Source organism: Phyllostomus hastatus, unplaced genomic scaffold, assembly GCF_019186645.2.
Source record: "Phyllostomus hastatus isolate PE091 unplaced genomic scaffold, TTU_PhHast_1.1 phas_contig_1, whole genome shotgun sequence".
NCBI lineage: Eukaryota > Metazoa > Chordata > Mammalia > Chiroptera > Phyllostomidae > Phyllostomus > Phyllostomus hastatus.
This window is the reverse complement of record NW_025333498.1, coordinates 4,925,662-4,939,306: the sequence shown is the minus strand read 5'-3', so window position 1 is coordinate 4,939,306 and position 13,645 is coordinate 4,925,662. Positions and strand designations below refer to the sequence as shown.

The 13,645-nt window shown below is 33.9% G+C and overlaps 1 protein-coding gene across 1 annotated transcript; it reads right to left on the bottom strand.

Moving 5' to 3' along the window:
• Window positions 1–2,788: 2,788 nt before the first annotated feature.
• MSTN (myostatin) lies at window positions 2,789–8,225 on the bottom strand. The gene is made up of 3 exons (XM_045824482.1): window positions 7,741–8,225; window positions 5,589–5,962; window positions 2,789–3,398 (listed from the first exon to the last, which is right to left on the bottom strand). Exons 1-3 carry the CDS (start codon window positions 8,111–8,113, stop codon window positions 3,018–3,020), a joined length of 1,128 nt encoding a protein of 375 aa, XP_045680438.1. The 5' UTR covers window positions 8,114–8,225; the 3' UTR covers window positions 2,789–3,017.
• Between the last annotated feature and the right edge of the window lie 5,420 nt (window positions 8,226–13,645).

The window sequence follows — 13,645 nt, the reverse complement described above, 5'->3', positions numbered from 1 at the left end:
CATATGAGTAAAATCATATAGTGCTTGTCTTTTCCTGACTGGCTTATTTCACTTAGTATCATGGTCTCCAGGCCCATCCATGCTGTTGCAAAGAATAACATTTTCTACTTTTTGTGGCCAAGTAGTATTCCGTTCTGTAAATGTCCCATGGTTGTTCTGTCCACCCATCTACTGATGGACATTTGGGCTACTTCCAGATCTTGGCAATTGTATTGATTAATTTCTTTTAGCCTCAATTCCCTCTATGAAATGGGTGTAGTAATAACACTTAACTTTCCACATTATGGAGGTAATATTATATCATTAATGTGAAAATACTTTGAAAACTAGTAAGTATTATTTTAATTTTGTATCCTTATACCCAATAAAATAGTAGTTTTAATCACACACTACTATAGATTTCCCATTAGAGTCTACTTGTCCTATCACAAAAGAGATTGGTCCTGACAGTTCCTTCATGGTCATATTGGTTTCAAGAGAGGGCTACCACATCATAAAGTGGGTGATGTGATCCTGGGACACCATGATAAAGGTCACCATAAAGATCTAATCACTATAAAGATTGGGGAGTGGGTCCTTGAAAACTGAGGTGTTCCTTACTCACACTCCCCACCATAGAGGTCAAGGTCTCCAGTTATGTGTACTCCAAAGCCTAAGGTATGTTAATGGATCTACTGACTTAGAGTTTTGGGATATGTATATTCATGGTCCTGGAAGAAAGTAAGTTCCAGTATGTGCAACTGAAAGTGACCTCACCCCACCACCATAGTTGGCTCCTTCCCCCACAGGGGCAGCCTGCTTACAGGTCCAGCCTTATCAATGTGAACTATGGCAGTATTAAAATTAGGAAAAGAACCACATCTTATATGAGTGGACATTGTTGTAATATCATTGATAGTGAAACATCACATTTGTATTAATGGTAAACTATGTACTTAGGAACCATGAACCAGATAGAATTTTAAACACTTATAACTGCCTTAGAGCTATGTTACTAAGCTGATGAAGGGTGAAGAGAGTTCACTTCAAAAAGATTTATGTGCAGTATTGCAGGTACAGATTTGTAGGCACTTTATAATTAGTTTTTCAATCCAGTTTGAAAATTGATGCCCACAAACCTCAGATAAATGTGACAGTATCATTAAGTGCTAGAAAAAAAAATGCAGCTCCCCTGTGTCCCTGTGGCTTCAGAACTTGTAACTCTAGGACCATATACCCTTGCCAACTGCAATCACTTGGAAATTGAACCTATGAAAACATATAAATAGTTTTCAGGTCAAGATAAAGAGAACTGAAACAGATAAAAGTAGCTCTTGCTTTTGTATGTGTACAGCAACTTGACTAGGACCAAATTAACAAGAATTTCACTCATGAGAACTAGAGTAGCAGACCTAAAATTCCCAAACCAAATTCTTATGCTAAACCATAATAATAAAGTGAAAATCAGAAATCTAGAATTAACCTTCATAGTATAAAACTGTTGTGTCTTTCAAAAAAAGGTGAAAACACTTTAATATAATTTATATTGTTTCTACACATTACACGTAAGAAATAATTTCACTTAATTATAAGTACAATTAATTTGATTAAACAAAATCCTAATTTACAGAACAGAAGTAAATATATGCAGAAATATATTCATTATTGAATTATAAAATAAAATTAACAGTTCTTGTTAAGATATCATCAGTTTATTACTCTGTATTTCAGATAATAGAGTGAAATCATTTTGGTATGCTTAATATTACTTATAAGTACTAATAATGGAACGTTGAGATTTGAATACAATGACAGTAAACCATTGAAATTTCACATTCACATTATACAGCCATCATCATTCCATAAGTGACTGTTAATAGTGTAAAAAAATATAAAATGATTGTAATGTAACCATCTAACCATTAGCATATGGAGTTTTAAGAACACTATTTTATCTCCTAATTTGCTCTGAAATATAAGCAGTTGCTTTTCTGTCATATAAGACATCTTTGTGCCTTAATACTCAATTTGAAATGTCCTTACTGTAAAAATATACCAAAGTAAATAAAAAAGGAGACACTTATTTACAAAAAAAGTATACATATTATATAAATGCAATTGTTTCAAAGTCTTTTTATGTGATATTGATAAAATCCGTCATTTTCATTACTTTATAAAAGCTGCAGTGTTGCAAAGGCTGTAATTTTTAAATTTTGTCATTTTGAAATTTTGATGAAAATGAATACTTTTTGTCTACTTTTTAAGATAAATCAGTTTCTCCAAGTATACTGCGAAAATTATTCTTTTATTAAAGAAAATTCATTCCCCATTTGTAGGTGTATGAAAGTGCACCTGAAGAACGGAAGAAATTATTATCTTACTGAATGTTTTTACTTGATAAACCTGATAACATCAACCATTCAGCATATTGTATTAGCACCATTGGTATGGATTGTTAATGTACTGTACCAATTATAATAGGAATGGGAACTTGCATATTGTGTACCATCCCTATTTTTGTGGAATTTCATCTTACCAAGTATGCTATCATACAATATAAATTCAAGTGTATAAGGATGATTCAAATGATGGTATATAACAATCCTGCATTTTACCAATACTATATATAGATTTTTCTGTAGATACTAAATGCACCTCTAAAGAAATAGACTTTAAAGCATACTCCTTTAATTCACTAGAATACAAGAAGAATTGCTTTCATATACCTGCATATGTTGTGTGTGTATATATATATATATATATATATATATATATATATATATATAAACATAAGTGTAATTTTATCCCCTACTCCAAAAGCTCTGGAAATCATAAAGCTTTTTATTGTATGATTTATTTTGATGGTTAAATGCCAACCATTGCATATATTCTCTCTTTTAGTTTATATACTGTAATTTACGCTTAAATGACTGTAGCATACTATAGGCTTGTAGCCTGTGGTACATAATTTCACAGTTTCAAAATTGTTGCAGGGAAGGCCTTCCATGTTTTAGGAAGTTATTAACTAAGTATAAATTTCATGAGCACCCACAGCGATCTACTACCATGGCTGGAATTTTCCCATATATTATTTGTTCTTTGCCATTAAAATATAGCATATTAATTGGAGACATCTTTGTGGGAGTGCAGCAGGGGCCTGCTGAACCTCTGGGGTTTGCTTGGTGTACAAGATGAGTATGAGGATATTTTTGTAAAAATACAAATTCACACTCTCCAGAGCAGTAATTGGCCTTATATCTTTTGGGTGCAATAATCCAATCCCATCCAAACGCTTCAAAATCCACAGTTAGAGGGTAACGACAGCATCGAGATTCCGTTGAGTGCTCATCACAGTCAAGTCCAAAATCTCTTCTGGATCTTTTTGGTGTGTCTGTTACCTTGATTTCTAAAAATGGATTCTATGTGACAAGGAAAGAGCAATCAGTAATTTGCATAGATCCTGAACACTTTCCTATCTCAAGAACTCATTATTGAAGAAAAAACCTAATCATTTTGTTTATATTACGTTTATTTTTTTAAGAATCTCTATTTTTTAATTGATTTTAGGGAGAAAGAGAAAGAGGGAGTGGGGAGAGAGAGAAACATCAATGAGAGAGATAAACATCAATTGGTTGCCTCTAGTACACAAGGGATCAAACACACAACCCAGGCATGTGGCCTCAATGGGAATCGAACCAGTGAGCCTCCAACAGACTGTGCCACACTAGCCAAGACTATACCACATTTATTTTTAAAAGTCAGAGCATCGAGGAATTTTAATTTACACTGGGATTGATTCTTCCCTTATAGCTCAAAGATATACAGGAGCAATACCAATTTCCTTGTGGCATATCATAGATGCTCTGAAAATATTTATAGAATATTTAGAAGATATAGAAGATTTCTTCTATAGAATATATAGAAGAAAGGGAGGGAGGGAGGGAGGGAGGGAGGAAAGAGGTTAAGTTACTTCCTGTCTTCCCTCTTGTTGATCAAATATGTAGGCTAAATATGTCTGATGACTCCTGGAGAGGCAGGTATACTCATCCATCCTCCACTCAGGGAAACTTGGGTATTAAAGCCAGAACAAAACAGTTATCTCCCAGCACTGTATGCACTATAATAGGAAGAAGAAAGGTAGGGTGATGAAGGTGGTGGTATGTATAGTGGGTTGGAAACAGAAACTTTAAGACAGGGAGGGACAGATTCAGAAAAAGGATAACAGTATTTCCTTTATTCTTTCAGTGAAAGATGTTTCTAATCAGATATTTAAACAATTTTCTAATCCTTCTCTTGTTCCAATCTTTTCATGCATTTGAGACTTCTTTCCTTTTACATGAAAAATTCTGAGGAATATGTCATATTGACCACCTGTTTAATAATAATTAAAACCAATCACATTACCCACTTTGATCATTAAAATGCTACCCATGAAAAAAAGAACACTTTCTTAAATTAATAGTAGTTTTTATCCTACACCAAAATTAAAATAGACCAAGTATTCACTGTTATTTAGCATTATAAAAGGAGTAACATTATTTTGAGAGTCAAAAACATTTTATATAGCCTATTTAAAGAAAAAGAGATCATTTGGAAACCTGTACAATCACTTCAAGAATGTTTTCATTAAAGTAGACCTGGCAGTATCACTTACTAAGAACACTGAAAAGATAACATTTATTGCTTACAAGTATAATCTTTTGTTATAAATTATGTCAATAGGTAGAAGTAAAAAATGTCATGTTAAATAAGCTTTTGAAACCATAAATAAACACAAGCATAGGTAAGTTAGAAAAGTAATTCTAAATTTATAGTAGGTTTTAAAGTTATTTTTATTACTTTTATGATATATAAGGTATTGTCATCTGCTTGGCCTGTAACTAAATCAGTTGGCATTGCCTAAGTAAACTCTTGAGTGTTTACTTTTGAATAAGGCAGCTCAAATAAGCTAAGCAATAAAATTAACTAGCCTGAACATTACATTTTATTAGCATAATTCACAAAGTAATATATATATATATATATATATATATATCAGTGAATTAATAGCCTACAAAATAATGCATATATTTATCATTAAGGACCTTAAATACAGTATGTTTAATAAAATATAAACCTAAACATATTGTACTAATTACTATAAATAAAAGCATTTATTTTAATTAAAACTTTTAGAGATTCTTTTTTTCTGCTTTATTAAGCCAAAAAGTTTCAATACATTGCACTCTTCTGGAGGGGCGAGTTTTAACTTCTTATATATATATATATATACTAGAATCAACTATGAAGATTTCATGTCTTTATTCATATAATTTTGTATCATATCCATTCCCAATTTCTATTCCCAATTCAGGAGAGCTGCCTAAGAAGTTAAGGACTATGGAATAACTTTTAAAAATCATCATGCAAAGTAAAAGTATCAAGAGAATGTTTCATAGAATACGAAATTAGATACCTACTTTTATTGGATACTGGGCTGCCATTGGGGCACGATACCTTCGTTTGGCTTATGGGCATAGGAATTTGGTAGCTATTTTCACTATTACTCATTCACATTATGATGAAAACATAACAAGGTTGTTAGAATGTTATTTTCACTTATCACTTACCAGCCCATCTTCTCCTGGTCCTGGGAAGGTTACAGCAAGATCATGACCATTCTCATCTAAAGCCTTGATTTCAATGCCTAAGTTGGATTCAGGTTGTTTGAGCCAATTTTGCAACACTGTCTTCACATCAATGCTCTGCCAAATACCAGTGCCTGGGTTCATGTCGAGTTTCAGAGATCGGATTCCAGTATACCTTGTACCGTCTTTCATGGGTTTGATGAGTCTCAGGATTTGCACAAACACCGTTGTAGGAGTCTCGACGGGCCTCAGATAAATCCACAGTTGGGCCTTTACTACTTTATTGAATTGTATTTTAGAGCTAAATTTAAAGAAACAACATTTGGGTTTTCCTTCCACTTGCACTAGAAGATCAGCTATAAATGAATCAGAGAAGAGTTATTGAAATTATTTCTCATATAAAATGAACAAACCCCTGCATAGTAACTAGAGAGTATGTTTTCTATTGGATTAATGAATGTGTATCTATTCTTTTAAAATTAAAAACTATGTAGCATTTCATTCATAACTCAGAAAAATATCCAAGAAAATGATTACTCTAGCTTTTCAGAATTTTTAAGATATGTGTTTTTTCAGCTGTTTATGGGGCATCTATTCACTTTCCAAAGAACTGTGGATGAAGGAAAATTCTATGAAGGAATGAACAGTGGATGAAATTTTAAAATGATGATGATTAGAGAGAACAAGAGACACCGTGGAGGAACATCCACTTAGAATTCTTTGGGAATCTGAGTAGTTACACTTACTGAGCAGCTGTACCAATCAGTCTGGAAGAAGGAACCCTTCCCCCAGGCCTAAATTACCTGGGGACAAGACACACTGAGCAGCTAACTGAGCCTGGGGAATTAGTAGAAAATATAGTACATCTGTTATGTTTTGGCTCGGGAATAGCCTTTTAAGGGATCAAAACTAGCAGGTAATGAGCACCAAAAATGAAATGTTAGATTCAAAAGTTAGAAAATATATCTTTAGTCTCAGGCTGTCAGTGTAAGCAGAAGCACTTAAAAATTTCTTTCCTCTTGTTTTTCCAAGATTGTTTATAAATAAAGCAAAGCTTTTCCAGGACTATCTGATAACAGAGCCTTACAGGAAAAGTACTTGTTGCATTATATCCAGATTAGTTAATAAGGAAAATAACATTTTGAAACTATTTGAGTGCAGTTTACAGTGTGTGAAGCACTGTATAAAGCAAGCCCACAGACACATGACACAAAATCTTCCTTGTCATGCTTTCTCTCTTAACATGCCTGTCTCCCTTCCTTTCTTTGACTAGAGTTTTGAACTGACTGTAGAAGGAATCGTATAAAATGTATTCTCTTTCAAAAGCAATGTAGATACTACAGGTAATAGTCCTCTCTCTGGTAAAGAAGTGAGTAGTATTTTAGAAAGTCCTTAAGCAATATGCCTGCCTGGAAATGTGCACACTAGGTACTGACAGCAGTAGTACCATGGTCAAGGTTTAAGTAGGACTTTGTGAGCCATAACATACTCAATTAAAATGTTTATTTCTTAGGCATTTTCTGATAATTAGCTCATGATCATCATTATGCTATGTTTGCTTCATCATTGCTGTTATTAGTACATTACATTTTTAAAAAATATTTTTTTATATTCTCCAGTGTAATACCTTTCAAAATTAAGTATTTTAATTTGTAAAGAACATAAAAAATGTATGAAATAGTTTTGAATAACAAGTCATTATAAGTGTTCAGCAAATGCTCAAATGGACTTAAACATCTACAGATTTCTTCCTTTCTCTATTCTTAGTGAAAAAAAACTTGTTACTACAAATGTATATTAAAGCAACCAGATGCATTTATGGAATTTTATACAAGTTTTAAACATTGCATGCAGTATCCCTCAGAAGTTGCCTGGTGGTATTAATCTGTAAAAGTATAAGCATGTTTATTTGTCACATTATACTAAATAACATTAATGCTTTTGCAAGCATGTGCAGATATTAGTCTCATTAGTATATTGCTCATGAAATCTTGAAAAAAAAGAAACCTCTTTTCCCTCCTACTTACATAAAAGCCAACAGCTTGTTAAAAGAGCCTGAAAATAGATCTGTTTCTCATAAACACTAGAACAACAGTCAGCAGAATTGTTGATATACACTAAAAGGACTACTTACACTCTGTAGGCATGGTAATGATTGTTTCTGTCGTGGCATGATAATCATCATCTTCCAAGGAACCATCACTGCTGTCATCTCTCTGGACATCGTACTGATCAATCAGTTCCCGGAGTGGAGGAGCTTTGGGCAAAAGTTGTCTTATAGCATCTTTGCTGATGTTAGGAGCTGTTTCTAGCCGAAGTTTACTGAGGATTTGAATTTTTATGGCTTCTATTCTTGAAGATTTAGTGTTTTGTCTCCAAGTGCATGCATTACACAGCCCCTCTTTTTCCACATTTTCTTTTTGCTCGCTGTTCTCATTTAGATCCACTGGACCAGCAACAATCAGCATAAACAGGTAAATATAAACATAGATTTGCAGTTTTTGCATGATTTTAAAATCAATACAATCTTTTCCTTGTTGTTACTTCCTTCTTTTACTTTTCTTTTGCTTTTGAGTAACGCCAAGCAAAATTGTAATGCCTCTACAGTCGAAGAGACAACTTGCCACACCAGTGAATCTTTTATACTGTATTCCAAGTGGCTTTTTATATTCCAACTTCGATGAGACAAGTGTCGTCAGGATCTATGATTGGCTCTTGCTCCACAATGAATCTCGCTGTCAGAGGTTAAAACCCTGTCTGTCACAAGTCATGAAACAGTATTTTGTTACAGTCAAGGGTGAGCTGATTCATTTGAGTACTTTATAAAAGAAATAAATCTACAAATAGTGAAAGATGTATGTGACATTTGAAAAACTAAGTCTATATAAACAGTAATGTAAACTACAGTTCACTCTTATTAATCTTTATATGTGAAACTCTTAAGTTACAATTTAAAATAGTATTATAAATCTTAATCCACACTGCATGCTTAAAAAGTTGAGATGTTACTTCCTCAAAAATTAAAATGATTTTACACTATTTAAGCAAGCAGTTAAGTAAAAAATTATTTGTTATTTGTTATATTACAGTATTAGTCCTGTGTAATCAGAAAAAATATAAATTTAAATTAGAAATACCTCAATGAAAAGAAAAATCAAGATTGTAATATTAGTAAAAGATTTTCAGCTATAATCTGAGAAACTTGTTTTCTTGACTAAATTTTTAGTACATGTTGAAAATCATAATGCACGTGAAATTATTTTTAAATTATTTATTATTGTATTAGTACAAAAATTATGCTTAATTTTGACTAATTATGTTATTTCCTATTCTAAAACCACAGACTAATATTGCTCAGAAGATGTATTTCTTTATTGTTTATTACCAAGAGGATAGTGTCAGCCAGTAGAAAATTCTTTGAACTTAGAATAAGAAGATAATGGATTTTATGACTATGATGTAGCACTTACTACAATTTGCCTCAAATTTCCAGTGGTAAAAGTAAAAAATGTATCTAGATGCTATCTATAAATTATATCAGAATATTAAGAATACATAAAGGGAAGAGCACCATAATAAAAGGATGTTCATTTTTTGTGGGGTTTTTTTGTTTGTTTCCCAACTGTGAACAGGTTTGCACCCCTTTGCCAGTTTTTTATTTTGACCGGAGGGCAGACACCTGGCAGGGATTTGGGGTAAGGTCTGAGAGCAGAGAATAGAGCTTTTTGTTCTTTATATTTAAGTGGCCTCTGTAGGGATCAAACTCTCAACCTTAGCTTTTGGAGCCACAAGATCTAATCAAATGGACTATTAAAGAGCTGAACAAACATAGGCAGCAAGAAACAGAAGCTGTTTCCAGGCCACAGATTTCTTCTTCCTACTTCTATCTGGGAAGATATGGACTCCTAAGAGAGTTAACGTATTACTTTTTTTTTCCTGAGAGAGTGCAGTGGCTCATATCAAATAGTTATTTTTTAGGTCACTACCACTTTTGCACATTGCACACTAATTTACTGCCTCAGTGCACTAAAAAGCAACTCAGTAGCCTGAAAAGTTAATGCATTTTCATCAAATTCTTAAGAGGTATCTACATCTCTTGAGAAAAAATGGCCTTACATAATGCATTAGATTTGCCCATCATTAAAGATTAAGGAAAACCAGACACAAACCAGATGCCTTGAAGGATTTCAGAATTTCAGATACTCTTTGTTGTAGGACAATATTAAATCAGGCTTCTAAAGTTTTGTTTGATAAATTTATTTTTCAATACATAAATCTTTGTGATGTTATAATAATTGTAACATGAGTAGTCAAACCTTTCTAAAACATTTTTTTTTATTAGAATTGCACAGTAAGACTCTGGAGTCAGACCTGAGTTCAAATCTCAACTGCCAATTCTAACTATGTGATAATGGATGAGATACATAAATTAGCTAACCTTCAGTGTCCTCATAAAGTTTTGGGGGAATGTAATTTAATAATCCATGTAAATTGCTGAATATAGTGCCTGTCATATAGTAAGTGATTGATAACTGGTACTTGAGTGCTTGGTTTTTGTTTCATGCAGAAGGGTTTGAGATTATGCTTAAACTTATCCTCCACATGAACTAGAACTGCTTCACATTATAGCTGCCAATTATATCACATAGGATACTTCTCTATGCCTCTAAGTTAAATAAAATTTTCTAAGGCAGCTTGATTACAGGACATGTTTCAGCTCTTTATTGTTACTTCTTGGAATAAAGAAACCATGGTTGTCCTCTCTATATATGGTCAATGCTCATTTATTCATGGATTCCAAATTTGCAAATTTGCTCACTTGCTGAAATTTATGTTTAACTCCCAAACCAATATGTATGATATTTGTGGTCATTCATGCACATGTGCAGAATGGTAAAAATTTTGAGGCTTCTGACACACAGGTTCCCAGATGAGGTCACACAAGGCAATTCTCTGCCCTGCTTCAGTTCTCATGCTATAAACAAGTGCTCTTTTTGCAGTCTATTTAGTACCATGTTTTCCACATTTTGTGTCTCTTTTGGGGGTAATTCAGTGCACGATGTAGTATGCAGATGATGCTTTACTGAATTGTACACTTGAAACTTGTATTGTTTTGCAAACCAATGTCACCAATGTCAGTAAATTAAATTTAAAAAGATAATAAAATAAAATAAAAAAGTGAAAGAAGTCAAAGACAAAGACAAAAAATATGAATATAAATGAATAAAGTGGTCCCCAAGCAGAGTACTAAAGTGCTGTGCTACTAAGCACAAGAAGGTGGTGATGGAAAGTAGAATAGTGGTTGCCAAGGACTGGAAGGAAGGGTGGGGTGTGAGGAAGCTACAGTTTAATAGATAGAGTCTCAACTGGGGAAGATCAAAAAGTTCTGGAGATGGATGTTGATGGTTGCACAATAATGTAAATGTACTCAATGACACTGAAAAGTACACTTTAAAATGGTTAAATGATCAAATTTATGTTATGTATATTTTAGCACAAACTTTTTTTAAAAAAGAAGGTTGTCATATGACTTAGGAAGAAAATTCATTATGGAAACGTGTTAGATAAACTTTGTTCCAGCGTGAATTATAGTGCTTTTGGCCTTGAGTTCTGTGTTAATAAATCAACAATAAGATTTCTTTAAACAGAAACTCATATAAAACAAAGTTCTGTACTTATCAGTTGATAAAAATGTTATGACCAGGGGCTCACAGGAACCTAACCTTGTATTTCCCCTAGGAGAAGTAGTTCAGTTATCACTTATACACTGTTGGCAATGACTGCAGAAGATAACTACCAGGAATAATAAGAATCAACTCCTCTAGAGGTCAGTAGTGAATGAGTCAATGAAGTGCTGAAGAAATTTTGAGAACATATATTACTTTTTCAGTGGCAGTGATTGCAGCTGTCCCAAGGCCCTGGAACAGGCAGGTTCACCAGCTGTAGGAACCTTCACTGTGGTCGGACTGCTGGGGGCCCTAACTTTGGCTGCTTTCAGCAAGGAGACAGGACAGTGTGTCATTATTGTGCATGAGTGAAGACATCCTTTAAAAAAAAAGGTTTTATTTATTTATTTCCAGAGAGAGGGGGGAAGGGTGGGAGAAAGAGAGTGAGAGAAGTATCAATGTGTGGTTGCCTCTCACATGGCCCCCACATTCAACCCACTCGGCTACACCAGCCAGGGCTGGACACACCCTTTAGTTGACTAGGAGAGCTTGGTTGACATGCTTGTTGACTTTGTTTAGGTTGACCATCTTTAAAAGCAGTTTCCCACAGGAGTTAGGATTTAGGTGGCCAATATAACTCTTCACAAGACTTGTGTTTGTTTTTTCCTCTCTTCTTCTTTGTACTGGATTGGCCTTAACATCTCTGTAACTGTTAGTCAGGTAGCAAGCAAAATTTCCCTCCTCTCTGTTACAAATACCAGAGGGTGTTTCAAAACAACTTTGAGAATATAAAGTATACTTCCAAAAAAAATGTTTATTCTTTACAGTCTGGGAACTATTTGGTGCACTAATGTAAAGGCTTGCTAGTTTAATGCTGTGGTCAAAGAAAGGAGGAGGAGACTAGGAACTAAAGTAAGAATGGATCATAAAAAATTTTAACTCTATTGTGGGGGAAAACCCAGAAAGTTATATTTTACTGATCACTCCTGCCATTTCCTTGCACTTTTGCATCACTCTATGCTGATGCTTAAGACTAGGATAAACTGTATAGTGCTCAACTCACATAACCTTGTGAGAAGGTAGTCATCTCACATCAATGATACCTGATTATCCATGCTTTCAACAGATTATAGAAGAAAAATGAACAAAAACAAAAATATTCTTGAGTGAGGGAACAACACTAGAGGAATAGAAGACAGGAGACCTGAAATATAGTTCTGGCTTTGCAGCTGACATTTTATGTAACCTTGAATAAATCAGTTAGCAAAGACTTATGAGTATATATATTAATTCCCTTATTATTTTATGAAATATTCTAATGTCTGTGCTGTGCCTGGCACTGTGCTAGATTCTGAGGAGAAAACAATGAGCCAGACACAAACAGTCACTGTCTTCATGAAACCTATGGTCTAGTTCCTTCATGTAAGCAAAATATGAGGAAATTTGATGAGGTCTGCCCTTCAGTTCAAGTTTATTCCCTGAGGCAGTAATTCTCAAACTTTCTGGTCTCCATATTTTTTATACCCTTAAAGTTATTTACAATCCTCAAAAACTTAGTTTATGTAAGTCATATCAATCAACATTTAACATAGAAGTTAAAATGAGAAATTTTAGAATGCAGACATAAACAAGCATATATTCTATCTGCTGAGAGAGTGAAGATGTCACATATTGGGGAGCCTCTGGAAAATCCCACTGTATACATAGGAAAGAATTTGAATAGCAAGTGAAATATTAGGATTGTTATGAAAATAGTTTTTAATACACAGATTTTCTGAAAGGATTTTTACTCCAGGGATTCCCTGGGCTACACTTTGAGGACCATGCCCCAAAGTAATAATTTTTATACTACTTTAATTGAATATTTTTCCCTCCTCCTATTACCTATAGCTTTGCTTTTAACAAGACTCAAATAGTGCACCCTGGCTGGCGTAGCTCAGTGGATTGAGCGCAGGCTGGGAACCAAAGTGTCCCAGGTTCAATTCCCAGCCAGGGTACATGCCTGGGTTGCAGGCCATAACCCCCAGCAACAGCACATTGATGTCTCTCTCTCTCTCTCTCTCTCTCTCTCTCTCTCTCTCTCTCTCTCTCTCTCTCTGCCTCTACCCCCTTCCCCCTCTCTAAAAATAAATAAATAAAAATTTGAAAAATAAATCTTTTTAAAAAAAAGACATCAAATAGTCACTTTGAGATATTGTATATTTATTTACTGAGATGTAATTATTTCCAGAACAGAGATATAAATACTATTGTATTATAATCACCAAAATACCAAATTGTAGGTTATCTGGAGAACATTTGTACATTTGTCAGTTCTAGGATATAGACCAAGATCTGTGGTCTTCAGGAATTCCTTGTGGTTGCTTTTCAAGT